General features: G+C 40.0%; 2 protein-coding genes across 3 annotated transcripts; both read left to right on the forward strand.

The window, feature by feature from the left end:
• The first annotated feature begins 4,467 nt into the window (after window positions 1-4,467).
• Window positions 4,468-19,097, forward strand: LOC148729368 (uncharacterized). Of its 2 annotated transcripts, XM_088762512.1 has the most exons (12): window positions 4,468-6,365; window positions 6,477-6,537; window positions 6,932-7,040; window positions 7,158-7,250; window positions 10,845-10,937; window positions 11,102-11,194; window positions 11,661-11,723; window positions 11,923-11,985; window positions 12,655-12,772; window positions 17,237-17,279; window positions 17,437-17,566; window positions 17,988-19,097. In XM_088762512.1, exons 1-12 carry the CDS (start codon window positions 6,056-6,058, stop codon window positions 18,516-18,518), a joined length of 1,707 nt encoding a protein of 568 aa, XP_088618638.1. In that variant the 5' UTR covers window positions 4,468-6,055; the 3' UTR covers window positions 18,519-19,097. The 2 variants fall into 2 exon arrangements, with proteins under 2 accessions (XP_088618638.1, XP_088618637.1); XM_088762511.1 differs by lacking the exon at window positions 6,932-7,040 and having other exon boundaries at window positions 5,893-6,365; window positions 6,477-6,538; window positions 7,149-7,250.
• LOC148729369 (uncharacterized) lies at window positions 7,929-10,660 on the forward strand. The gene has a single exon (XM_088762510.1). It carries the CDS (start codon window positions 8,309-8,311, stop codon window positions 10,196-10,198), a length of 1,890 nt encoding a protein of 629 aa, XP_088618636.1. The 5' UTR covers window positions 7,929-8,308; the 3' UTR covers window positions 10,199-10,660.
• Window positions 19,098-24,091: the final 4,994 nt, after the last annotated feature.

The following is a 24,091-nucleotide window of genomic DNA, read 5'->3' on the forward strand; positions in this document are numbered from 1 at the left end:
CGCGAAAACATGCTCGGATATTTGTCGGTCTGCGAGGAGCCAAAACTTTTTAGAAGGAGGATCTCATTTTCACCGGTACATACGATTTCTTCTAGTGCTCAAGGACTGGTCGAATAGTACTGGTCATACCGCCCGTAAGATGACTGTATAGCGTACCATGATGGAAGTCTGACTGTGCCTACCCCTGGACGGCACTATATCTACGCCCAAATGTATTACCCCGATGCTGGCAGAGTCAAGGTCCTTGTGAACGGCAAAGCGATTAGAATGATACAACCATGGTTATGAATCACCTATTCTGAGCGCAGAATGGTTATGAATGGTTATGAATCCACTCTGAGCGCATGGTTATGAATCTACTCTGAGCGCAGCTGGATTATTTCCACTCAAGGCTGGCGATGCCATGCCACTATATGCCACCAATAAGATTGAAGTGTACCTGGAGAGCATTCATACTTACTTCGGTGCGTTTTTGATTTGAGTGGCACCTCCAAGGTAACCATTCGTTACTTGGCTATCAAAGTACAAAAAAAAAAAAAAAAAAATGGTGGAGTTTTATGCTGGGTGGTTTGTGCGAGTTATATAATGGTAGGAGATTGCTTTGACTTCTGTTGAGATAAGTATAAAAAAAAAGACAAGAATGATACCAGCAGGATCTGAGGGTAGTCTTTGTGTATCACTGATTTGAGTTAACAAACTAAACGTAAATTTCAGCTTCCAGTGATTCCTCATTTGTGTAACATTGACTGAATGTTTCTTAACCACTTACTCCTAAAAGAGATAATGATATGAATACTTATCGGTTCAGGACACTGTAGTTGGTGCTGTTCTGTCATATTGTAAAATCGTTTTTGAAATTGACGCAGTTTTCACTTGCCCATCGGCAAATCACAACAGAATACCATCGCCAGGGAGCTTTAATCTCAAGATCCCTCACCAACGCGAGGCCTGGAAAAGAGCGAAGGCGCATGTCTCTCCATGGGGTTGGGTGACGTCAACAGGCCCAACCTTAAATTCATCGCCCTCAATCAGATTTTCCCAGTGCGCGGAGAAACTGGTGAAGTGAGCAAAGCGTGGTGAGTACATAAAAATTGTTGTTCTTTTAGGTGAGGCGAGTTGTGCCTTATTATTTGAACCAAGGTTCAGTGATGAAGTTAAAACATTTCAGCTGACTCTGTGAGATATCTTAGAAGTATATCAGAAGCCCAAACTTTGTCGGTGTTGATATCCAGCATCATCAACTGGAAAGGAAATGAAACCAACTCGACCCCAGATAGAATAGGTAACCATTTATAAACTCATGGATAGAAACACGTAGACGAATTTTTTACCAGAATAGGTAAAGATTTAGCAAGAAAAATGAATTGAGTTGGTGCCCTTTAGTCTAAGAACAAAGGCAGGGTTCAGGTTATTTTCTATTCGACGAACGTTAACGAGCATATAGGTTAAACAATAAGACAAATCATCAAATGTTTCCACTTTCCGTTGTAAACTTGCTTTCCAATTCGAGGAATCTCGCCTTCACCGCATCCTTCTCATTGTTTGCTAAGGGTTAGAAAATGAAAATGAAATATGACGTGCCTTAGTCGTCCAAAGCTCATGTTTGCGCGAAAATGACGAATTGGAAGCAAAAATTGTCGCTCTTCAAAGCAAATAGCTTTATCAGAAAACACTGTAAAAGCTTCAAAGTCCCTTTAACAACCTCTCCATGCTTACCCATAGTATCACGCGACTATCAGTGATGGAGGAGTGGGCGAAGTAAAGAGAGGTAGTTAAAGAGCTGAAAAAAATTACGATTTAAACAACTGTTTTTGACCGAGTACTCACTGAAACAAGTCGGGAAAGCTAGGTGAGTTTCATTCTTCGAAATTTGCTTACATTTCATGGAAGCCACATTATTTTATAGAAACCAATATTCGCATATAGAAACTTATGTGGCTGTCGTCACTTTCCTGAAAAATAGTCCTATGATATGTCAACCTGTGCTGCTAAACATCTTACAGTTATGAGTTTTACGTCACCTAGAGTTACGGCGCAGTTTCTGGTACAACTGATAAACAGAAAGACAATGCATCGAATGTTTTCAAGCTTAGCTTTTAACTTGCTGAACAACTCAGGGAATTGCCCCACGCAGAGCAACCTTTCCAGAATCGGATATATAACCTTTGTTTGTTGAGGGTTGGTAAGTGAAAGACAAGTTTCACGCGTTTAAGTCGCTCAAAGCACGTGTTTGCACAAGCAAGACGACTTTGAAGCAAAACATATCCCAATAGTTTGGTTAGAAATTGAAGATGTTGTCCTGTTGTCAACTCTTCTATACGCTTAGCCAAAGTAGCTTGCGACCAGCAGTGATGAATGAGCGGACAAATTAGAGAAAGAGGAAAGTGACATGGTAACTAGAAGACTGAAACAATTACGATGCTCTGACCGAGTGCTCGCTGAGATACTTTGGGAAAGCCTTTTGAGTTTCCTTATCTGAATGGCGTTTTATGCCGTCGTCAAAATGAAAGCCTTCGATAGAAACCGAAAATTTTATGCAGAAACAACCCGCTTTGTGTCATATTGCGCTGATAAAAGTTTTATCGGCGTGAATATATTGAAAGCTCCTCTTAGCTGATTGTGAAGCCCATTAGGAAGAAAAATATCAGGGGAACCCGTCTTTGTCACCAATGGAATGAATTTTGTTTTCAAATTAAATTACGAGGTGCCCTCGCGTCAGTAGAGAGCTTAAGGTGGCTCGTACCGGTTTTCATCTTTTTGATGGCTTGTAACTTTGAAAGAATACAACAGAAAGACTAACTAAGGCCAGTTGAACACTTTTACGGGGTTGAATTATATAATAATTAGTTATCCAAAACTAGGTGTCATTTCGTCACTGGCAGTTTCCATGGCAACGCTTTCATAGGCGTATTAAGACGCATTTTTTAGCTTGTGGCTTAAATAATTCGAAAACTAACCCGGTGACCCCGTGATTTTTTTCAGTGATTGCTTTTGGCACTTGAAAAGGAAAATGCACAAAGATTTTTAAAAATTTCTACCGAGCGGAATTTCAGAAAATCTAGATAGAAGGCAATTTTCACACATCGCAAATTTCCTTCCGTAGAATTTTCTATTTTTTATTTGATGATCCCTTTCGACGCTATTATCATATTGGAACAATAAAAAGGAGGGGTAACCGGACTTGTTTTCATGCAATAGCTTTCGTAAGTTTAGCAATTTCCCCGCGCGTTCTCACGCATTTAAAAGTCTGGATTCAATAAGATCGACATTTGCTCATGATCTGTTTTAGCTACCGCTGACAATTGCGTGTGCTCGCGCGAGCACCTACGATCTGATGTTTACAGACGTTTACTTCTAAGAATATCATTAAAAGACGGCTTTTTAATGATAAAGACGGCTTTTTAATGATATTATTATTAATGATATATCCTTATCTGAATGGCGTTTTATGCTCATCTTACGTTTTTGAAGTCACCAGAGAGACAACATTTCAGCTCACTGGATGACATATTGTAGATAAACACGAGAAGCCGAAATTTTGTCGGTGTTGATACCCAGTAACTGAAAAATTAGAAGCTATGAATTCGTTGAAAGAACACTGGCTGGCTCTATAAAATACTCAGTTGATGAATGCTTTGTATCTGTTTGTATCCATTATTGTCGTGAAATGTATTATTTTTCCCCGCGCTAACAATGGTCGCTTGCGCGAATAAAAATTTCTGGCGAAGTCGGATTTTCTGACGCTATCAGCGTGCACTATCGGGATTTTGAGCACGCTTACGTATAATGAATTTGATTGCGCGACTCTGCTAGCTATGTTCTAATAAGATTTAGCAAAAAGAATGATTTACCAACTTTAGACATATTTCCGAACACCGAGATGTGGGATTGCGGAAGAACGCTTCTGTGCCTAACTGTATCTCAGATAGCAATAGAACACAATTTTCAGTTGTGCAGAACCTTGTTTTGAAAAGAACATGAATTGTTTTTGTTTTTCAATCCCGCGCCTTACTGGTTTTCACAACATCTGCTGCTTGCATCAGAGACATCAACGTCAACAAAGGGGAGGAACTGAATTGGCTAGAAATTGACTACACTAAAATGACAGGGCATTTATGCTACGACCTAGGTTATCTAAAGCATGTGTTCTCGCGACAAGGTCGAATTTTCTGTATGAATAAAGACCACAGAAGCTTCGTTTGAAATGGATGATACTGCCCCTCACTTCAAGAACTTCTCTAGCTTACCCATAGTAGTGTGCGATTTTCAAAGATGGATGTGAAGTTAAGAAAGAGGGTGACAATGTTGTTAGTACTTATTAGAGACCTTAACTTAGCTATCGTTAAATTGCTCAGCTTCCTTTGTGAATATCAAATGTCGCAATTCAATCGCGTTTTATGCGTACGTTAGTTTTCACTGGGACAATAAAAAATTGAAAATTGAAACCATAAGGAAAGTGGAACGAAACACGAATGGACTGTGAAAATGAAAGCCCAAAGTTTATAGCGAAACAAATGTTAAGTTGAGCTTCCTAATTGTACTATTTAATATTGAAAACCCCTTCTTCGCAGCTCCATATCAGTTGTGTTAGAGACCGTCCTCCAAAGAATTTTTACTTACATAATCTGATTAGCAAAGATGATACGTACAATTCTATATCACAAATTCCATATCCGAATGAGAGGCATTCTGACTTCTTATCGTTGCGTGCTCACCGGGATAAATTGAGTTTGGAGAAAAATAATAAATGACTGTTTTATTTACGTCGTGCGCTTTCAAAGACATTTTTGACGGATGTGATGTCAAAGACATTTTCGGCTGATGTGCAGCCATTCGATGCCCTCACGTATTCAGATACCATTTACGTACGTCAACAAGATTATTAGACCAGCTAACGAGTTGAATGACGTCATAAGTTAATGAAGTTATTTTTAATCAGGAAATATGGTCATATATCCATTATTTCATTCTAGCTCGGTGAAAATGGTACTGAATACGTCAGTGTCAGTCTGGTACACATCAGGGCCCAGTTGTTCAAAGAGTGGATAGCGCCATCTTATTAACCAACTAAACTTCGTAGAGTACAAATCACGACATAGACGAGTACAAATATCACGCGGTATTTGTACCGTAGAGTACCGGTTAAACAGGTTTTCTCGCATCGCGCAAGCGAAGAATTAAATTGTAGTTACGAAAAAAAAAAAAAAAAGCGGATAATTTGAATCATATTTCCGACGACGAAGAGTCAGAATGGCTGGAAAATATACATCCAAGTTTATTAGATAAATCGAACGAAGGAAAACAGCAAGACGACCTGGAAATTTCTTCATTTATTGAAGAAAAAAGAAACAACACGACAACGCGCTTTGCATACTTCTGTCACGCACTCCCCGTAAATAAATATCCGCGAAATTCGCCCGCACTGAAATAACAGTTTGGCGGGTTGGATAATAAATAACTTATTAGACGTTTTCTTGTGTAGTATCGCTGAGTATTTTTAATCGTTATTTGTATTTTGACTCGCCCTACGGGCTCGTCAAAATACGGCACAACTCGCAAAAATACTCAGCGATACTACACAACAAAACGTCCAATAAGATATATTAACGGACAAATAGCTATCCACTAGATAAGAGTGAACAAAACGTACTGCGCTGTCCACCGTCTGGATCTTTATCCAGTGGATAGCGTTATCCACCCTTCGAATAACCGAGGCCTGATGATTACTCCGAAATATATTTAGTTCTTATTAACCGAGCGCAATGAGGCCTGTACCAGCAATCGAGGTCAAGATTCTCCCATAAAGACCGACCTAGCTCGGTTAATAAGATGTTTATTATATGGCTGTGTCTTATATGCCAACTTTTCTATATTCTTTGTACCTTTTTTTTTTTCTAGAACGATCCAGATGCCGGTCTAGATGGGAAAATCTAGACCGGTTTCAGTATTGATTTCAGCCAATCAAATTCGTGAATTCGGTAGTTCCCAGTCCTTGTGAGACACAGCCATATAATAAGTCAACTTATTGAAAGTTTTTCACAGATAATTTTCCAGGATGCAGAGGACATTTGCACGAGCCTTACGAAATATAGGCTTTGAAGAACGTAAGTTGCCTTCAGACAAGCCCATACCTCTAGAATCAGCCGGAGAACAAGCACTGGACCAGGATCACACCGAAACAGAAGATAACTCACGGATCTTGCAAGAGGATCTTGAACGCATAAAACCAAGCAAGCAACAGTCAAACCATCGTCTATTATGGCTGGCCATTGTCGCGTGTTTTATTTTGATCTTTGCCCTCCTCGTGGGTCTTCTGATATTGTCCGGGAAAATTGGTCACGAATGTGGATGCTCAGGACAAAATGGTTTGTCTTTTTTAGAAATTCCTGTCATTCCCTGCGGATGTCGTTCACTTAAAGTACTCCTACAAAGCTTAACTGTATGTCTCCGACTTGCATTGACTCTTTCTATTTCAGGGCCTCAACAACTTAAAAGTCAAACACCCGAGAAGGAAAATGCGACAAGCATTTCTGAACTGGTAAGGGTGGGGAAGGGAGAGCTTTAAGTTAAGATTTTAAAAATTTTCATACTGCTGCTGTACCTTATTCCTTCCCTCTCAGTGGGCTCATGTTCACGAGGTGGAAAGGACTGGTAGATAGAAAATATAGCACTGGAAGAGATTTATGCCATATATATTCTTCGAATTTACGAATTACTGCAAATCTGAAGTTTATTGGCTTAAAAAACTCTTACAAAGGGGAAATCGAGGGACTTAACCCTCCCCATTAATTACATCAAATAAAACAAACAAACTATTGGTTTGCAACGAGAGACCCATGCAAATAATGTTCATCTTGATAAAAACCACACAGGATCCGTTATGCATGCGATAAACTCCTGTCATTCTAATTGAATTTCTTACTGAATTTCGGCTCAAATACCTCCAAATGTCCTTAAATCAAACACTGAAGACCGCATTGGATCAAAGAAGCGATGACCTTACAGAGCTTAACAGCACTGTAATATGGGTTACTATGTCTGTAAGTCCTTGCCGTATTTCCTTAGAAATGAGTTTTATTTCTTTTAAACGATCGCAAATCTGGTGACAAACGTCAGCTACTTTTACTGATGACTTTTGTAACGCATAGTCTCTCAAGATTGAAAACCTCCGCTCCGCTATGAACGATGTGAACGCCACAGTGGATGGAACAAAGAATGACCTTGCCAAATTGAAGAGAACTACAACAACGGTGAAGATTTCAATGTTTAAGCTAAATAGATTTTGGAAACGTCTTTGGAAAATGACCATATTTAACTCAGATGATGTTTAAAAGTCATTTCAGAGGTGCTGTTTTCAACCAAAATTTACTCCTTGCGTCCACCACGCCATCTACTATTGCCTAAATGTCTCGACCAAATTTAGGGAAATTCAGAAATCCCAATCAAAGATTGGAGCCTTAAAACAGGGTAACCAAATCACTGAAGTGAACTTTTTTGGGGGATTCGAATGTACATAATTTCTGCTTGGTGCACAGGCAGCCCAAGCTCCCTTCTAGAAAAGCGCACGTGACTCTTACCGTGTTGCGCAACGTTTTATATTTATAAAGGTTTGTATGGGATGTTATCGGTTTGCCTTAAAAGAGAGAAAAAAATGTCTTGTTTTGAAATAAAATGGGCTTACCTTATTGCCTTGTTGTTTTCTTTGTTGATTCCTAGCGTCTCAGACCATTTTGAAGCGTTTTCGGCGAGCTAGCGCTATGTTGGTGTTCAACTGTTTGAACACCAACATAGTGCTAACTCGCGGAAAACGCTTCAAAATTTACAAACATGCAAACCTTTTTAAATATAAAACGTTGCGCAACACGGTAAGAGTCACGTGCGCTTTTCTAATAGTGAGCTTGGGCTGCCTGTGCTTGGTGAGGCAAGCAATTAAGGTGGCTCGATAGGCCAAAAAATCATAAAAACTTCATATTTTTGGAAATAAGTTTCTGGGCACCAACAGTCATTGTAGTTTCAAGAAAAGTAAGTCTTTTGTAATTTTTCCCATGGCTATTGTATGTTTTTCAACTGTTTTTGGATCTGTTTGAGCGGTTGCTATGGAAACCAGCATTGTTAACGCGTCGTTTTCCACCAAAAAAAGCCAATGATTTCAAAGAAATCTTCACAGGAGTGACCAGAATAGATTTCAGGGGCCTGGTAAATAGTTAGGCCCTAAATGAGGACATTGTGTGCTGATACATGACGTACTTGGCATGAGAAAAACGTGTTCGCTTGTTTACGATCTATCTACTGAGAGTTGAAGCGAATTATGCCTCCAAAAAGGAAATTTAGGAACGTTAGAAGAAAAAAAAGGAGGTTTACAGGCAACAAGTATACTAAGAAAAGAAATTCTGAAGAAATGGAAGGAACTGATGATCAGGAATCAGTGAAAGAAAGCGAGGAATCAGACATCACCGATATCGAAGATGAAAAGATTCCGAAAAACATCACACGGAATTCTGATCGTACTAAATCGATGCCTGCTACCCTGAGAAAGTTGGACGATAAGTCTAGCGATTCTGGAGACCCTGAAAACGATGAGGAGGAAAAGATGGCAAGTATAGAGGGTTTTCGTTTGATTGATATCTCTGTACTTGCTTCAGTCTTCGAGTCATTTTGGTGTCCGATGTGTAAATATGGCCACGTCACGTTCGAGGAGGATTGCAGCGCCAAGATGGGTTTTGCTACTCTTTTTGTGCTAAAATGCACATCCCAAAAGTGCAAATACTCGAAGAGGTTTTTTTCCTCTGCTAAAATCGAAGGGAGTCAGGCTTATGAAGTCAACCGAAGAGTTGTCCTTGCTACAAGGAACATTGGAATTGGACACCAGAGTCTTGTAAAATTCGCTGCGGTGATGAACATGCTACCGCCCATGAACGAGAACTCTTATCGAGATCATGTTGCCACAATTCGCAATTCTGCGGAGACTGTAGCCAAGGAGAGCATGCAAAATGCAGCTGAAGAGGCAAAAGAATTTTATGAGCCAGGAGAAGATGGGGTCTTTGACATTGGAGTGTCAGGGGATGGAACTTGGAGAAGAAGGGGGTACTCTTCAGCTTATGGGGTCGTCACTGCAATATCCACAGTTACTGGTAAAGTTCTCGATGTGGAAGTAATGTCCAAAGAGTGCAAGGAATGCATGGTTTGGAGAAGCAAAGAAGGAACTGTTGAGTTTCAGGAGTGGTGGGAAGGACACCAGCATCTTTGCCAGGCAAACTATTTTGGTTCTTCGGGGTCGATGGATGCTTCTGGAATGCTTGCCATATTTGAACGGTCTGTTCAAAACTACTCTGTTCGTTATACAGAATTTCTTGGGGATGGAGACAGTAAATCCCACAAACTTATTGTTGAAGAAGCCGTTTATGGGCCTGTTGAAGTAAGAAAATTGGAATGTGTGGGCCATGTCCAGAAACGTTTGGGGTCGCGACTTCGCTCACTGAAGAAGAGAACTGGTCAGACACGTCTTCAAGATGGAAAGTCAATTGGCGGAAGGGGCAGGCTAACAGACAATGTCATTGATAAACTGCAAGTATATTATGGGAAAGCCATTAGGAACAATACTCATGATATCCAAGCTATGGAGAATGCTGTAATGGCAATTTGGCATCATACACAGTCAACTGATGATAGCCCAGATCACGACCTGTGCCCCCCTGGAGAGAGTTCATGGTGTGGCTTTCAAAGGGATGTTGCACAGGGGACCTCTGATTATAGACATAACCATCCCCTTCCAACGGCTGTGGCTAATGCCATCTATCCCACCTTTGAAGCCTTGAGTGAGCAAAGTCTGCTTGCACGCTGTCTACATGGTGGTACGCAAAACCAAAATGAGGCCATCAATGCCCTTATCTGGCAGCGTGCTACAAAGGAAACCCACTCTGGGCTAGCAGTGGTGGAACTTGCTACCTTCTTGGCAGTCTCACATTTTAACAATGGCACTATTTCTATCATTTTAGTTCTTCGAAACCTGGGAATTGACCCAGGATTTCATTGCATCAAAGCTTGCCGAAAGCAAGATCATAATCGAATTCGCCATTCTCGCCGTAAAAGCTCTGAGCAAGCCAAAAAAAGGAGAAAACAGATCAGAAACTTCAAAAAAGGTTACAGTGACACTTTAGAGGCAATAGAAGGACAACAGTATGGTGCTGGTGCCTTCTAACATTGTTTTCAACTCTTGACTGCTTGCCCAATGATCTTGTGAACTTTATTTGCTATTTTCTAATTTTCCGTATTTCAGAGGTTTTGAAACCTTGTGACAATAATATCCCAAAAAATATTTACGATAAGTAGATCAAATTTTCACAGCATCTCAAGTGTCAATAGCTGTGTGCAATGACCTATTTTTATAGTGTTTGGACTTCTCACTCATGGGTTATGCCTTGTAAATTGAAGTGTAGTCAGGGTTATTTTTTGGTCTTTCTTTGTTGAGAGCTAATTCATGAATGCAACATAGTACTTACCTCAAAGTAGGTCATTGCACAGCTGTGATACAGTACAACAAGCACCTGAAGTTTTAGCTCTATAGCATAAAGCAGAGTAGAGATATCTTTGCCAAAAAACATACCTATTTTTGTCTCTCGGAATTGGGTGTGGCTAGAATAAATGGTGTGGCTCCTCTGAATTTTATGGAATGCTCTCCTAACTTAGTGGAAAGTAATGGGTAAGACCTATTTAAGTTTGTGGCACAAGTATAATGATATGATTTAAAGTTTAAGTGTTGGTAAAATTGTTGCCAAAATGAGCATTTTTAGACTATCGAGCCACCTTAAGAAAACAGAAAAATTAATGATCTCCTACCTTTACAGCTGAAACACTTCAATACGTCCCTGAATCAGGTGAACTTTAAGTTGAGAAGAACAAGCAATGATCTCTCAGAACTCTACGGCACTGTGATAAAGGTAACAGTTTACGCGGCTTTTGCAATATGTGATACGATATCAAGGCAAGATTAGTGTCTTAGAAGTAGTGGATCAGAGATAAAATTTACGTGAATTTTGTTTCGGCTCCACAAGAGCGAACAAGGTTTAGAGCATGCTATTAAATTCTGTTAACCTGTTCACAGCTGGAAAATTACAACTCATCCTTTAACGAGGTGAAGTCCAACTTGGAAAGATCAAGAATTAATCTATCACAGCTCAGCAGCACCGTGATTGAGGTAAAACTGAATTCATATATCTATGAAGACTTCGTATACCAGACAAGTTCGCTCTAGGCACGTTTCTGTTCAAAAGGTATTTTGATACAGTCATAGAGGAAAATTTATTACCTGAATCTTGACTGAGTTCATGTTAAATTGCACGCGAAAACCGATATCGCAAGAATCGCGGAGCAATTTAACGCGGAATTCTCGAAACAGGTAAGTGGGTTTTCCTTGAATCGCATAACTGAATAAAAATAAGAAAAAAGGAAAAGAGAAATATTGCTGTTTGTTTTTATCCTGAGTGCGAAACGAGAAATGCGAAACAACTTATAACTTAGCCTCGTTTTCGACTTTTTACTTAACTCGCAATTCATTGTCTAATACCTTGCTTCGTTAACCAATCAGAATGCGAACCAGAATCAGAATTCAACCGTGCGATTCTCTCCTAAACTTGGGAATCTTTACTTGTCCCTTTTGCCAGGTACAATCTACATTAAACAGTACAAGCAATGATCTGTCAGACCTGAAAAGTTCTGTGACGAAGGTAAACATTTATGTGACGAACAAACTGCACACATATACTTAACACTTAATTGTCTCTCATCCAAGTATCGTGATTCTTACTGCTGATGCAACATTTTGCGCTCACGATCTCTTTAGTCGTTATCTCTTCTGGAAAGTTCATTCCAGCCACATTTTCTTTAAACAGAATTTTTGAACACTGCTCTTCTTTCTTTAACCAGGTGCAGTCTAGGTCAGACAGAACTAGTGCTGATGTCTCGGCACTAAACTACACAGTTAATAAGGTAAACATCGTCAAATTGTCAGTAAGAACATCACTGACACACCCGGATGCGCCTAGCCGGTGCCATATTTTTACTTTATATGTGATGTATTACTGAGCAGACGCACACCAACATTTTCGAATGGCACGTTGACAGCAAAATTTTATTGACTTTTTTTTGTACTTCTGGAGCAGCATTTGAGATCAACTTTTTAATGTCATTACCTCCCGACTCGAAAAAACAAGGTAATTTTGTTTTATCAGCTGAGCTGATAATGTAAATTGGCCACCGTAAAGAGTTTCAAAGCTGACGTTTTGAGCGTTAGCCCTTCGTCAGAGCAAATGACGAAGCAACATCACAGTGTTTTTTAGAATATCTTCCCCTTAATTCATTTTTCTACAAAACAAGTTCGTTTTCCTTCTATGTAAAGCAACTGAGATGAAAAAGTAAAACTCTTGAGCTTGTTTTTTCCGCTGACTTTGTTTCTATTCAACATAAATTATCTAAGAACAAAAAGCGACGTAAGATAGGGTTATTGCGTGATAAGTGTTCGGTAGTTTTGTACCACGTGACCCGAAGTAGCCAATAGAGTCGCGCGAAAATTAACAGGTGGGTTATGATGTTTAATATGAATAAAAGTAAAAATATAATGATCATGCTGGCAATCCTATAATATTTTTTATTCCTCAGCTCAACAAAGCCATTCAACGTAATTTAAACGAGTCGTGCCAGAGTTTGACCTGGAACTCAACCCGCGAGGAATGTAAATTTAATTGTTGCTGTGCAGCCAATTCTTGCGAAGAAACACGTAAGTGTTCTCGTAATTCAAAACTGGTCTTGAATGTGATTGCGTCAAGGAGTGTGCATGCACAGCGATGTTCAAAAAATGTTTTGCCTTGCAAGCAAGATGTGTAGATACTAGAGGGGATCGGTCATATTTATCTACTGACGGGGAGGGGGGTGGGAGGGTATTGGTTGTGACATGAAGAAATTTATTTGATCCACCCTGGGAAAAAGTCTGTACCAGAGCCTATTTGGCCACTCAGCCGTAGCTTATACTGGTTTCCATGTTCCATGAAGTGTCTAGTAATATTAGCACTCCCCCCCTCCTTGATAGCTGCCGATGGCTGCCCTCAGCATTTCATCATGGTACCAATTTAAACTCCTGGGTTGAGGGGGACAGTAGCCATTTATACTCCTAGGTGGAGGGAGACAGTACCTATTTATAATCCCGGGTGGAGGGAAGAGTATTCATTAATACTCCTGGGTGGAGGATGATTATACCCATTTATACTCCCGGGTGGAGGGAGACGGTACTCATTAATACTCCTGGGTGGAGGGCGATTATACCCATTTATACTCCCGGGTGGAGGGAGACAGTACTCATTAATACTCATGGGTGGAGGGTGATTATACCCATTTATACTCCCGGGTGGAGGGAGACAGTACTCATTAATACTCCTGGGTGGAAGGGGACAGTACTCATTAATACCCCTAGGTGGACGGGAACAGTATTCATTTATGCTCCTGGGTGGAAGGAGACAGTACTCATTTGTACTCCTGGGTGGAGGGAGACAGTACCTATTTATACTCCCGGGTGGGGGGGACAGTACTCATTAATACTCCTGGGTACAGGAGATAGTACCCATTTTTATCATATAAGGGGCAATGTTACTGAATTGTGATTGGTCAAGACAGAGGGCATTTTTTGTTAATTTTTGTAATTGCCCCGGGAAAAATTACTTGAAAATGATTGGCTGAAAATCCCTTAGCAACGGTAGCCAAGTTAAAGAGTTAAGAGTTTTAATTATCAAAGCGGCCGATAAGGGCGGCTCAGTCGTTGTTTGGCGCACCGACTTCTACCAAAAAGAAGCTTTGAGGCAACTTTCTGACGACAAAGACCTCACTGCCAGCAATCAAAACTCCGTCAAGAATACGATCAACCAACTCATAACTAAACAAGAATTGCCGGTTACAGCAAAAAATCTCTTCATAACCACTCCTAGAACTTCTCGTATTTACTTTTTACCTAAAATTCACAAACCTAACAACCCGGGTCGGCCCATTGTCTCGGCTTGCAGTTGCCATACAGAACTTATCTCCAGCTATCTAGACAAAATTATGGCTCCCATCGTCAAAACTTTACCATCATATATTAAAGACAGCCAACACGCTCTTCAAATTTTTCGGGACTTTAATTTCCTTGGCAAAAACAAACTTCTTTTCACCATGGATATTAGGTCTCTTTACACTGTCATTCCTAATGGCGAAGGCCTTCTGGCCCTTAAACATTTTTTTGATCAACGTACTGTTAAGGAACCTAAATCTGAAACACTACTACGCTTAGCAGAACTAGTGCTCACACTCAATTGTTTTTTATTCGGAAACAACTTCTTCAAACAAACCAATGGTGTAGCCATGGGCGCCAAAATGGGACCTAGCTATGCCAATCTTTTTGTAGGTTTTGTCGAACATCAATTTTTCAGCCAATACAACGGGTCCAAACCTGAACTTTACGGTCGCTACATCGACGACTGTATCGGCGCTACCTCCTCTACCAGAGAGGAGCTCACTCAATTCATAACCGCAGTCAATTCTTTTCACCCGGCTCTGAAATATACTTGGGAAATTTCTGACAATTCTTTATCCTTTTTAGACACCAAAGTTTCAATTGAAGGTAACGGTTTATGCACTAGTGTGTATTGCAAACCTACAGACTCGCATAGTTACGTGTTATATTCGTCTTCGCATCCATCTCACGTTAAGAATTCCATTCCTTTTTCTCAGTTTCTAAGACTTCGTCGTTTATGTAGTGATGACTCTGATTTCCACCACAAATCAGAGTCAATGTGCCAGTTCTTCGATAAACGTGGTTACCCTGTTTCCGTCCTTCAAGCGGGTTACCACCGCGCTCAACTTATTGATCGACATTCAGCACTACAAACGTCGCATAAGGAAGATTCCGACCGCATTCCATTCACTCTCACGTTTCACCCTCACAACCACTCATTTAAATCCACCATTTTTAAAAGCTTTAAATTACTTCAAAACGATCCAAAGACAAGCACCATCTTTTCGCAGCCTCCGCTCATTTCATTCAAACGCGACAAAAACATAGGCAATTTTTTGGTCAGAAGTTCTTTTCAGACTAATGACGAACCAGGCACTTTTAAATGCGCTCGTGCACGATGCAAAACGTGTCCTTTCATTCACAACACTGATAAAATATCGGGACCGAAACGATCCATTAAGATCACCGATCACGTGCACCTCCACCAATGTAATCTATTGCATAACTTACTCTTATTGCAAAGAGATATACATCGGCGAAACAGGCAGAAGACTAGGTTACCGATTCCGAGAACACCTTCGAGACGTGGAAAGGAATGACAAGGACACATCGAAACCAGTCGCTGGGCATTTTAATTAACCTAATCATTCTAAGCAACATATGACAATCTGCGGTCTTTCCTTACACTTAGGTAGCACGGAAAGCCGTAAAAATATTGAACAAAAGCTCATTTTTCAAACCGGTAGTGTAAATCCCACAGGGATCAACGAACGCTTTTCATTCCACTAATTTATTATTGTTTTTCTCGTTGCCATGTTTCCACCAATAATGTAGCTCCATTTTCTGCCTTTAAAAGCACACACAACCCACAATTCCTCTATTCGCTCCGACGAAGGGCTAACGCTCGAAACGTCAGCTTTTGTAATCGTTACGGTGGCCAATTTACCACTTCAACTTTGTTGATATATCTAAATTATTTTGTTACTCCCACCGACGCAGCCCCAAACAGTTTCTTTCGAAACTATCGGCCTTTATTAAAGAAATTTCTCTTTGTTTTGTAGCAATGGCGTCCCGTTTTGCGCGAGATCAGTAAGAAAACATTTTTCCCCTTGTATTATAAACAAGTAATCACATGGTTCCTCGTAAAATTAAGGATTAATATCACTTGTGTTTTCGGAAGTTCCAGAAATTGCGAGTTTCAGCAACTTCCGAAAACACGCGAGATATTAATCCTTAATTTTACTCGGCCCCATGCGATTACCTATATATATCCCGGATAAAGGAGGACAGTACTCAGTAATACTCCTGGGTGGAGGGGATAATACTATTCATACTCCCGGTTGGACGGGGACATTATTCATTAATACTCCTGGGTGTAGGAAGACAGTACCCTTCTCTACTCTCAGGTGGAGGGGGACAGTATTCGTTAATACTCCTGGGTGGAGGGGATAGTACCCATTTATACTCCTGGGTGTAGGGGGACAGTACTCATTTATACTCCTGGATGGAGAGGGAAAGTACTCATTTATTCTCCCTGGTGAAGGGGAACAGTTCTCATTAATACTCCTGGGTGGAGGGGGTAGTACCCATTTATACTCCCTAACGGATCGGGACAGTATTCCATAACACTCCTGGGTGGAGGGCGACAATACCCATTTATACTCCTGGGTGGAAGGGGACAGTATTCATTGATACTCCTGGGTGGAGGGGGATAGTATCCAAGTACCCATTTATACTCCCGGGTGGACAAGGACAGTACTCATTAATACTCCAAGATGGAGAGAGACAGTACTCATTTATACTCCTGGGTGGAGGGGGACAGTACCCATTTATATTCCAAGGTGAAGGGGGACAGTACTCAGTAATACTCCTAGGCTGAGGAAGACAGTACCCATTTATATTCCCGGATAAAGGGGGGACAGTACTCAGTAATACTCCTAGGTTGAGGATGACAGTACCCATTTATATTCCCGGATAAAGGGGGGACAGTACTCAGTAATACTCCTAGGTTGAGGGGGACAGTACCCATTTATATTCCCGGATAAAGGGGGAAAGTACTCAGTAATACTCCTAGGTTGAGGGGGACAGTACCCATTTATATTCCCGGATAAAGGGGGACAGTACTCAGTAATACTCCTAGGTGGAGGGGGACAGTACTCATTAATACTCCAAAATATTCCTTTTCCTTCCCCCCTCCTCAAAAAGGGATCGATAATGCCTGGTGCCTTATTTGCTGATACTTGTATTGCTTTATTTACTTTTCATTTATATATGTTTCATACTGGGTTTTAGGACAAAGTTTTTGGAGAGTTAAACAACTTTCTTAATCTTTTTATCATTTTATCGTATTCTCACGATTTAGTCACTTTCGATGTAGATCGTGAATTTTTAGCTGCTAGTCTTTTTCAGGTCAGTCCGGCAATTGGGAGGGAAAGTTAACAAGCTAATTTCTATTCTCTGATTTTCTGTTCAAAATTCAAGCCCCGGCCGTTGAAAGTTGTAAAGAGCTGTACAACACAAATGGGTACGTTATTTCCATCCATCAGACCACGTTTTACAATAAATTGCTAACTGGAGAATCTATTTTGGTAGTATCCCAAGTTGCCATAAGCGCGATTTTCCATCCATCCTTTTTTAAAAATTAATTATATTCATTTTATGTCATTTTCCACATTTTTCAGATCTTACGCCAACAGAGCTTACCCTTTGAGGCTGGGGAAAAAGATCTTTCCAGTTTACTGTCACATGACAGCTCTTGATGGATGTGGGGGTGGTGGCTGGACTCTGGTAATGAAGATGGATGGTTCCAAGGTAAACATAAAATGATGCTGACAAAAATGCCCAAATAGGTAGTTTTGTCTCTTCTTTTAATCAATAAAATTTTTTACGAAAAAAATTGTTACATGTGTTCATTCGTATTCGACCAAATCGGAATCTATCCTGATTAAAAAGTAAGTGCACAGGATTATTAAATCATTCGAGATTACGTGTTATATTCCCGTTAAGCATAAACAAAAACTTTTACAGTAGTCTCGAGATAATTCGAAACTCCATGGGAAATTAGAGAGGCTCAAGTAATGGAAAGCCGGGTGCATAATAATTCGAATTAAAGGGAAAACGTGTTCACACTGTTTCATATACGGTACATTTTTCTCGAACAGCACTGGAAAATCTCACAGGAACTTCACGCGAACGAGGAGACTTTTGATAGTTTATTATTTTTTTTCAACAGGTCACCTTTCATTATAATCAAATCATTTGGAGCAACCAGATGGTTTACAACCCATCCGCTGGCAAGACTGGATTTGACGGCGAAGAGACCATGTTACCTTCTTACTGGGAAACAAAGTTCTCCAGGATCTGTCTGGGTATGAAAAACGGCAAAGAAATCAACTTCATCGCCATCAACATGACAGCCTCCTCCCTATACTCTCTGATCGCTGATGGGCAATACCGCCCAACCTCACTGGGCCGAGACATATGGAAGTCGCTGCTTCGTTCAAACGCCTCACTGCAATATAACTGTAACCGAGAAGGATTTAACGCATTGTGTGCGGGGTCTGGTGCCGTACAACCCAGGGCGCGAATCGGTATCCTTGGTAACGAACAATATGACTGCAACAGCTGTGATTCCAGGATCGGTTTTGGTACTGGAGGCAGTCCTGATTACTCGAACTCATGTGGAAACGTGGCAGTGCACAAATGGGGAGCAGATAATGGGGAAAAAAACATCAAGACTATGGGCTACATTCTTGTTCAATAATGTAGTAGTTATAGCTCTTATTTGGTTCCAAAACAATTGCTCAGATATTAGTCCTCGGACAATATCGTTCCCGATAACCTTACAGTTATTTCAATGGCAAAGCTGCCTTTAAAGTTTTAGACTAATCAGAAACGTCAACGAAGTTCTTTAGCTGCTTGAAAATACCGCTGGCCAGCATACGTGTTGATCGTTTTGCAAGTTGTGAGTCCATCGTCACCAGGTTCAAGACCCCGTCAACTTCCCCCCTCCCCCTCCCCCACCCGGACTCCCTTGAATGTGTAACCTCTTCGATAGGTAGTGTTAGGTGTTTTTAATAAAACGAAGGCTAAAAATTAACCAAATCGATCTCCGCTTTAAGGCTTGGCTAAATCTATGTATTAGCGATAGATACTGATTCATTGCTATTGGAACTAATTAGATTCTTAGTAATTAGAACTAAGTAATTCCAAGCTCTATTTCCTAGTTTGGTATTTGGTTAGTTTGTTTGTAAGAGATATATAAAGCTGAGAGATTGCTATTAACAGTGCTTAGGCTTATGTTATGTTAACTATAAAATAAATGACAAGGATGGTACCAGCAGGATCTGAGTGTTGTCTTTGTGTATCACTAGCTTAAGTAAACAAACTACAAGGGAACTCATTTTCCATTGATGTACTGATTTGCGTAACATTGACTGACATACCTAACTATTTTGCCACTTAAAGAGACCGAAAGGGATAATGATATGAATACTTATTGGAGCAGTCAAAGATAAAGAAGAAAAAAATGTCAATTTGGGGAAACTGCTTGATCCAACACTCCCTTCTTATTGCCTGAATCATATAGAGGCTACAACACAGAGAATTCATATTTAATTCTTAGAAGGGAAAGGGTTGAAAAAAAATCGAGGATTGAAGCCTGCTTACCTGCTCCAGGCATCTCTGATAGTAATCGAAGCAGAATGCATATGGTCAAAGAAATGAGGGAAATGAGAAAAAAAAAAATAAAAAATTTAACGTTAGAAATGATGAAAAAAACAACAAAAACGCTCAAAGTTCAAGTCCGGTCGCGACCCTAACCCAAACCTCTCGGTTTTTCTCGAGCCTTTAGGAGAGTCGCATGACGTCAACGGGTTTAACCCTATGGTCTTCGCTGTCAGTCAGATTTTCCTTGTGCTTGGTGAAGCTGGTGAAAAGAGCAAAGCGTGATGAATACTTAAATGTTGTTCCTTAACTGAGTGTGGAGAGTGTCAAGTTATTTAGCCAAAGATTAGCAAGATTTCAGCTGACTCAGAGATATAAATTATGGCAAATATCAGACAGTGAAATTCTTGTCCGTATTCGTATACAACAACTGCACAAGCAATGAGGCGAACTCACCCAAAATACAAAGGGTATAAATTTGTAAACTCGTAGATAGCAACACGGAATGGCTAAATAAGATATTCGATCGATGAGGGTTTAGTATCCAAGGACGGATTTTTTTACCAGGGTATGTTAAAGTGCCTATGACACCAACGGTATTTTAACTTAAATAAAAACTACAAGTCTTAAAAAGCAATAAGAAAAAGTTTCATCCGCAAATAATAAAAATTGAAGAGTTTATAGCTCTCTGAATTTGACAATTTTCTTTGTAAAAAGTGGTATCATATCGCGCGGCCAAAACAGGCCTCGTGACGTCATCTTGTGTACCACAGCATGCTGGAATTCAAAGCATCATGGTGGAAAACACAACACAGAGAAAGAGAACGAAGGTAAAATGACGAAGACATTATGAGTAGTTTTCTCTGGTCGTAACTATGCTGCAACGAGTGGTTTAAAAACTCCTGGGTACACAAGATGACGTCATACCGACAAAGAAACTCGATCCCAGTCTCCGACCACTATTTGATCGAAAAAAGGCCAACTTTGAGCTATAATAGAGATACTATATTTTTATTTGGAGTGAAAATCGTGGCGATGTCATAGGCACTTTAAGAGACAGCAAAGAGAATTATATATACCAGCCGAAACACCTAAACATGTTTAGATATCAATATATTTGGGATTGCAGAATATCTCATGGACAGCAATAGAATAAAATTGGGCTTCGTACCATAAACATCAATTACCCGAGAAGATATTCCTAAGGGGGTGCAAGACAAACGTATCTGACTTGGTAAGGGCTTGATCAATTAACCAATAAGAAACAGTTCTCTAATACTCAGAAGTGATTACAGAACTGAGGGGACCTAATTAGGATTTTTCAATGGAGAGGGGGGGCGGGATGGTAGCTAGGAATTTCTGTGCTCCTTACGTGAGGTGAAACGAGTATAATCGTGGTAAGAGGGTCCGTTATTTTCTCTGATAAAATTTGTTTTGTATCTTTGTCTTAATGTTAGCTTGAAAACCTCAACTCTAATTTGAAAGATGTGAAGGCTGCAGTAGATGGAACAAACAACGACTTTGCCGATTTCAGTGCTACTGTAGCAACTGAGATAAAGATCTCACTGTTATCTTAACAATGAATATTGTATTACTTTAATAAAGACCTCACCCTAGACATTACCCTCTTGGCTCATTAAAGGACTCTGGGCTTCTCACATTGATCAACCTCGTTCCCAGGGCCTTTTCCCGCCTCATCCCCAACTCCACCCCCAACAAAAGGAAAAAGTCCTGGGAACGAGGTTGCACATTGATCTCATAATTCATCAGACTGGTCCTGACTAACCTTGGCAATTTATCAAATGTATTTTTCAAATCTTAACTCAATCTGCGAATTGCGAAAATCTAAAAAGAAAAAAAAAAGAAATTTTCGCAGGAGTGCATCAGCATATGTGAGGTGAAATAATAATAATAAAAAAATGCGTTTCATGACTCTTCTTGCATTGTGTCCAATTTAATCGTGAGAGTGAACCCGACCTAGGCTCGATCACCAGCCGCTGTTCGGGAACCGGAGCCCGCGCTCCTTCCTGAACCCCGTTCTTCTCGCGGAGGAACGAGAAAGACCGGACCCGAAAGAGCGGCGAATATCAAACTTAAACCCGACCTTAACCCTTCAAAACAAGATTCGCAGCAAACGTCCGTTATTTTCTCTGATGAAATTGGTTCTGTATCTTAATGAAAGCTTGTTAAATCTAAACTCTGATTTGAAAGATGTGAAGGCTGCATTGGATGGAACAAAGGACGACCTCACCAAATTGAGTAGGACTCTAACAAAGGTAAACATTTCATTGTTTCTTAGCTTGATTAATAAATTGTAGAAACTTGATTTGATGATGATAATTTTTCTATGTTCAAGGGTCAGAGATATTAAGTTAATAATTTTGTTTTTGTATTTTTATCTTCATGTTCGGTTGAAAACCTCAACTCTGATTTGATCGATGTGAAGGCTGCAGTAGATGGAAAAAAAAACCACCTTCCGAGCTGAAGAGTACTTTAGTAACGGTAAAGATCTCATGTATATCAATACAATGTATACTGTATGTACTTTAATAAAGACTTCGCTCCAGACTTTTCTCCATGTTCAAGATATTAGCCTCTTGGCTCATTAAAAGACTCATCTCGTCTTTAAATCACTAGAATTGTCATTCCTGTCTAAACTCAGAAATTTTAACAGGTTTATTTTTATCTATTTTTTATTAGCAATATTTATTCGGGCTGGCCCAGCTCGTCATTCGTCCCTGACCTTGATGAACCACTAGTTTATCCAGAGGTAAGATACATACTCACTAATCTTGTCTTTTCCTGCTAAGGAGACCGGCGACAAGCAATTGGCAATTAAGGGCTGATGGGCCTCTAACACTGTTATTCTCATCTTCAAAGTCAGTCAAGTTTCATCATCTTGAAACGTATGATTGTGCGTAGGGCGAGTTTCGGCGATACTTAGTGTATTACTATGGTGTAAATTTGATCGATTTAATAATACCTGCATGGACGATATTCTGTTAACAGAAACGAGATAAGCCGTCCGCTCATATTGGGTCCCTCCACATACATAAGAAGATCTATCAAGCACACACGCGTATTTTTTGTCTTATACAGACAGTTGGTAAGTATTATAGCACCTGAACATCTAGAAGGAAGTTTAAAATATCCGTTTTACTTCTTGAAATGTTGTGGATTATCCTCCCTACAGTAAAAAGGCAAATTTTTCCCAAATACTGAATGGATCTCCGCCGGCTGTTTGCGCTGAACGGAAAAAGACTTTACGCCCCTGAAATTGAAACAGTTCGTCGCTGAAGACACAGTAAGAGCAGACAAAGCAGACATTCATACAATTTCAGCTTTGGAACTAGTGTTTTAAAAGTGCAAGATAGTTTGGAATTGTCAAGAAAAAAGAAATTCAAAAAAATCTAACCAATTTCTTTTGAGCATCCACATCCGTAACCAATTTTCCCGAACAATATCAGCAGCCCCATTACGAGGAGGAAAGTTTAACAGAGTCTCTCTAGTAAGGACGAAGGTTCATTTTACTTTAAATGAAATTCTGATCAATCATCTTTGTGTCCGCTTGGGAACCTCAACTTGCCATGGAACGAAGGAAATGTCACAGCAAATTGGACAAAGCTAAAACAAAGGAGAAGACCACTGATGTTTGTTGTTTAAGAAAATTGGTTGCTTTCGGTCGAAAATCTCTCCGTAAAGTTCGTCATTCACCCCTGCTTTTAACGGACCACTAGCTTATCCAGGATCAAGAGACATACTCACCCATCTTACCACAGAAACCTTAGATGGTTGATTGGTGGTTAAGGGCTAATGGGCCTCTAACACTTTTATACTGACTTTCAAAGTCAAGTTAATATCATTCTGAAACGTAACGAACAAAATAAAATAACTGTCACTCCTGTGATTCCAGGATCGGTTTTGGTACTGGAGGTCATCCTGATTTCTCGAACTCATGTGGAAACGTGGCAAAGCACAGAGCAGATAGTGGAGATAAAAACATCAAGGCTATGGGCTACATTCTTGTACAATAATGTACTAGTAAAGGTCCCTATTTAGTTCCAAAAGGAGCGAAAAGTTTTTCATAAGTAGAGCTTAAGAGAGACTGTGAATCTCAAGTAATGTCTTAGGGTAAATTCATTAACAAATTTTTTTGCCTTGAATGGAGGCTTTTGTTCTTATCATCGATCCTTGCAATTTTTGTTGTGGTGTGTAAAACAAAGTCTGCCATTAAAACCGTTAACAAATTGGAATTTTGCCTTTTTCAGCTATGTTTGGCACGATGTTGTGACGTTCTTGAAGGAAATGTTGAGGGATGATTGTCATTTTGCAGGACGTAAAGTGTAAAAGTTGGGTAAAACCATTTGGAGAACATCACCAGCTATATCCCTTCAAATATTTCCATCCATACTATGTCTTAATGCGTCACGTGACCTAATTGCCCAAGTTATACTGAGAAATATCCGGTGTTGTTGTTGTATAAATGGAATAGTGTGTCGGTCCACCTTTGTAAAGTTAGAATAAACTTCTTTACATTTTAAATACTTGTTTGTAGTCTCTCAATATGTTACAATATGCCCACTTGACAATATCCAGGTTTTTTGTTGATGCGTTTCTCCCAAGGCTCGCTTACCAGCCGCTGTTCTCTTCTCAGGAGGAACGAAAAAGACC

This window comes from Stylophora pistillata, chromosome 6 (genome assembly GCF_964205215.1).
Source record: "Stylophora pistillata chromosome 6, jaStyPist1.2, whole genome shotgun sequence".
NCBI classification, from domain to species: domain Eukaryota; kingdom Metazoa; phylum Cnidaria; class Anthozoa; order Scleractinia; family Pocilloporidae; genus Stylophora; species Stylophora pistillata.

Bases quoted from the DNA above. Each gene is read 5' to 3' on its own strand.
- LOC148729369 (XM_088762510.1), top strand. From the start codon at position 8,309: ATGCCTCCAAAAAGGAAATTTAGGAACGTTAGAAGAAAAAAAAGGAGG.
- LOC148729368 (XM_088762512.1), top strand. From the start codon at position 6,056: ATGCAGAGGACATTTGCACGAGCCTTACGAAATATAGGCTTTGAAGAA. The intron at 7,041-7,157 runs GTAAGTCCTTGC...TAGTCTCTCAAG, and splicing joins TAATATGGGTTACTATGTCT to ATTGAAAACCTCCGCTCCGC. The intron at 17,280-17,436 runs GTACGTTATTTC...CACATTTTTCAG, and splicing joins GAGCTGTACAACACAAATGG to ATCTTACGCCAACAGAGCTT.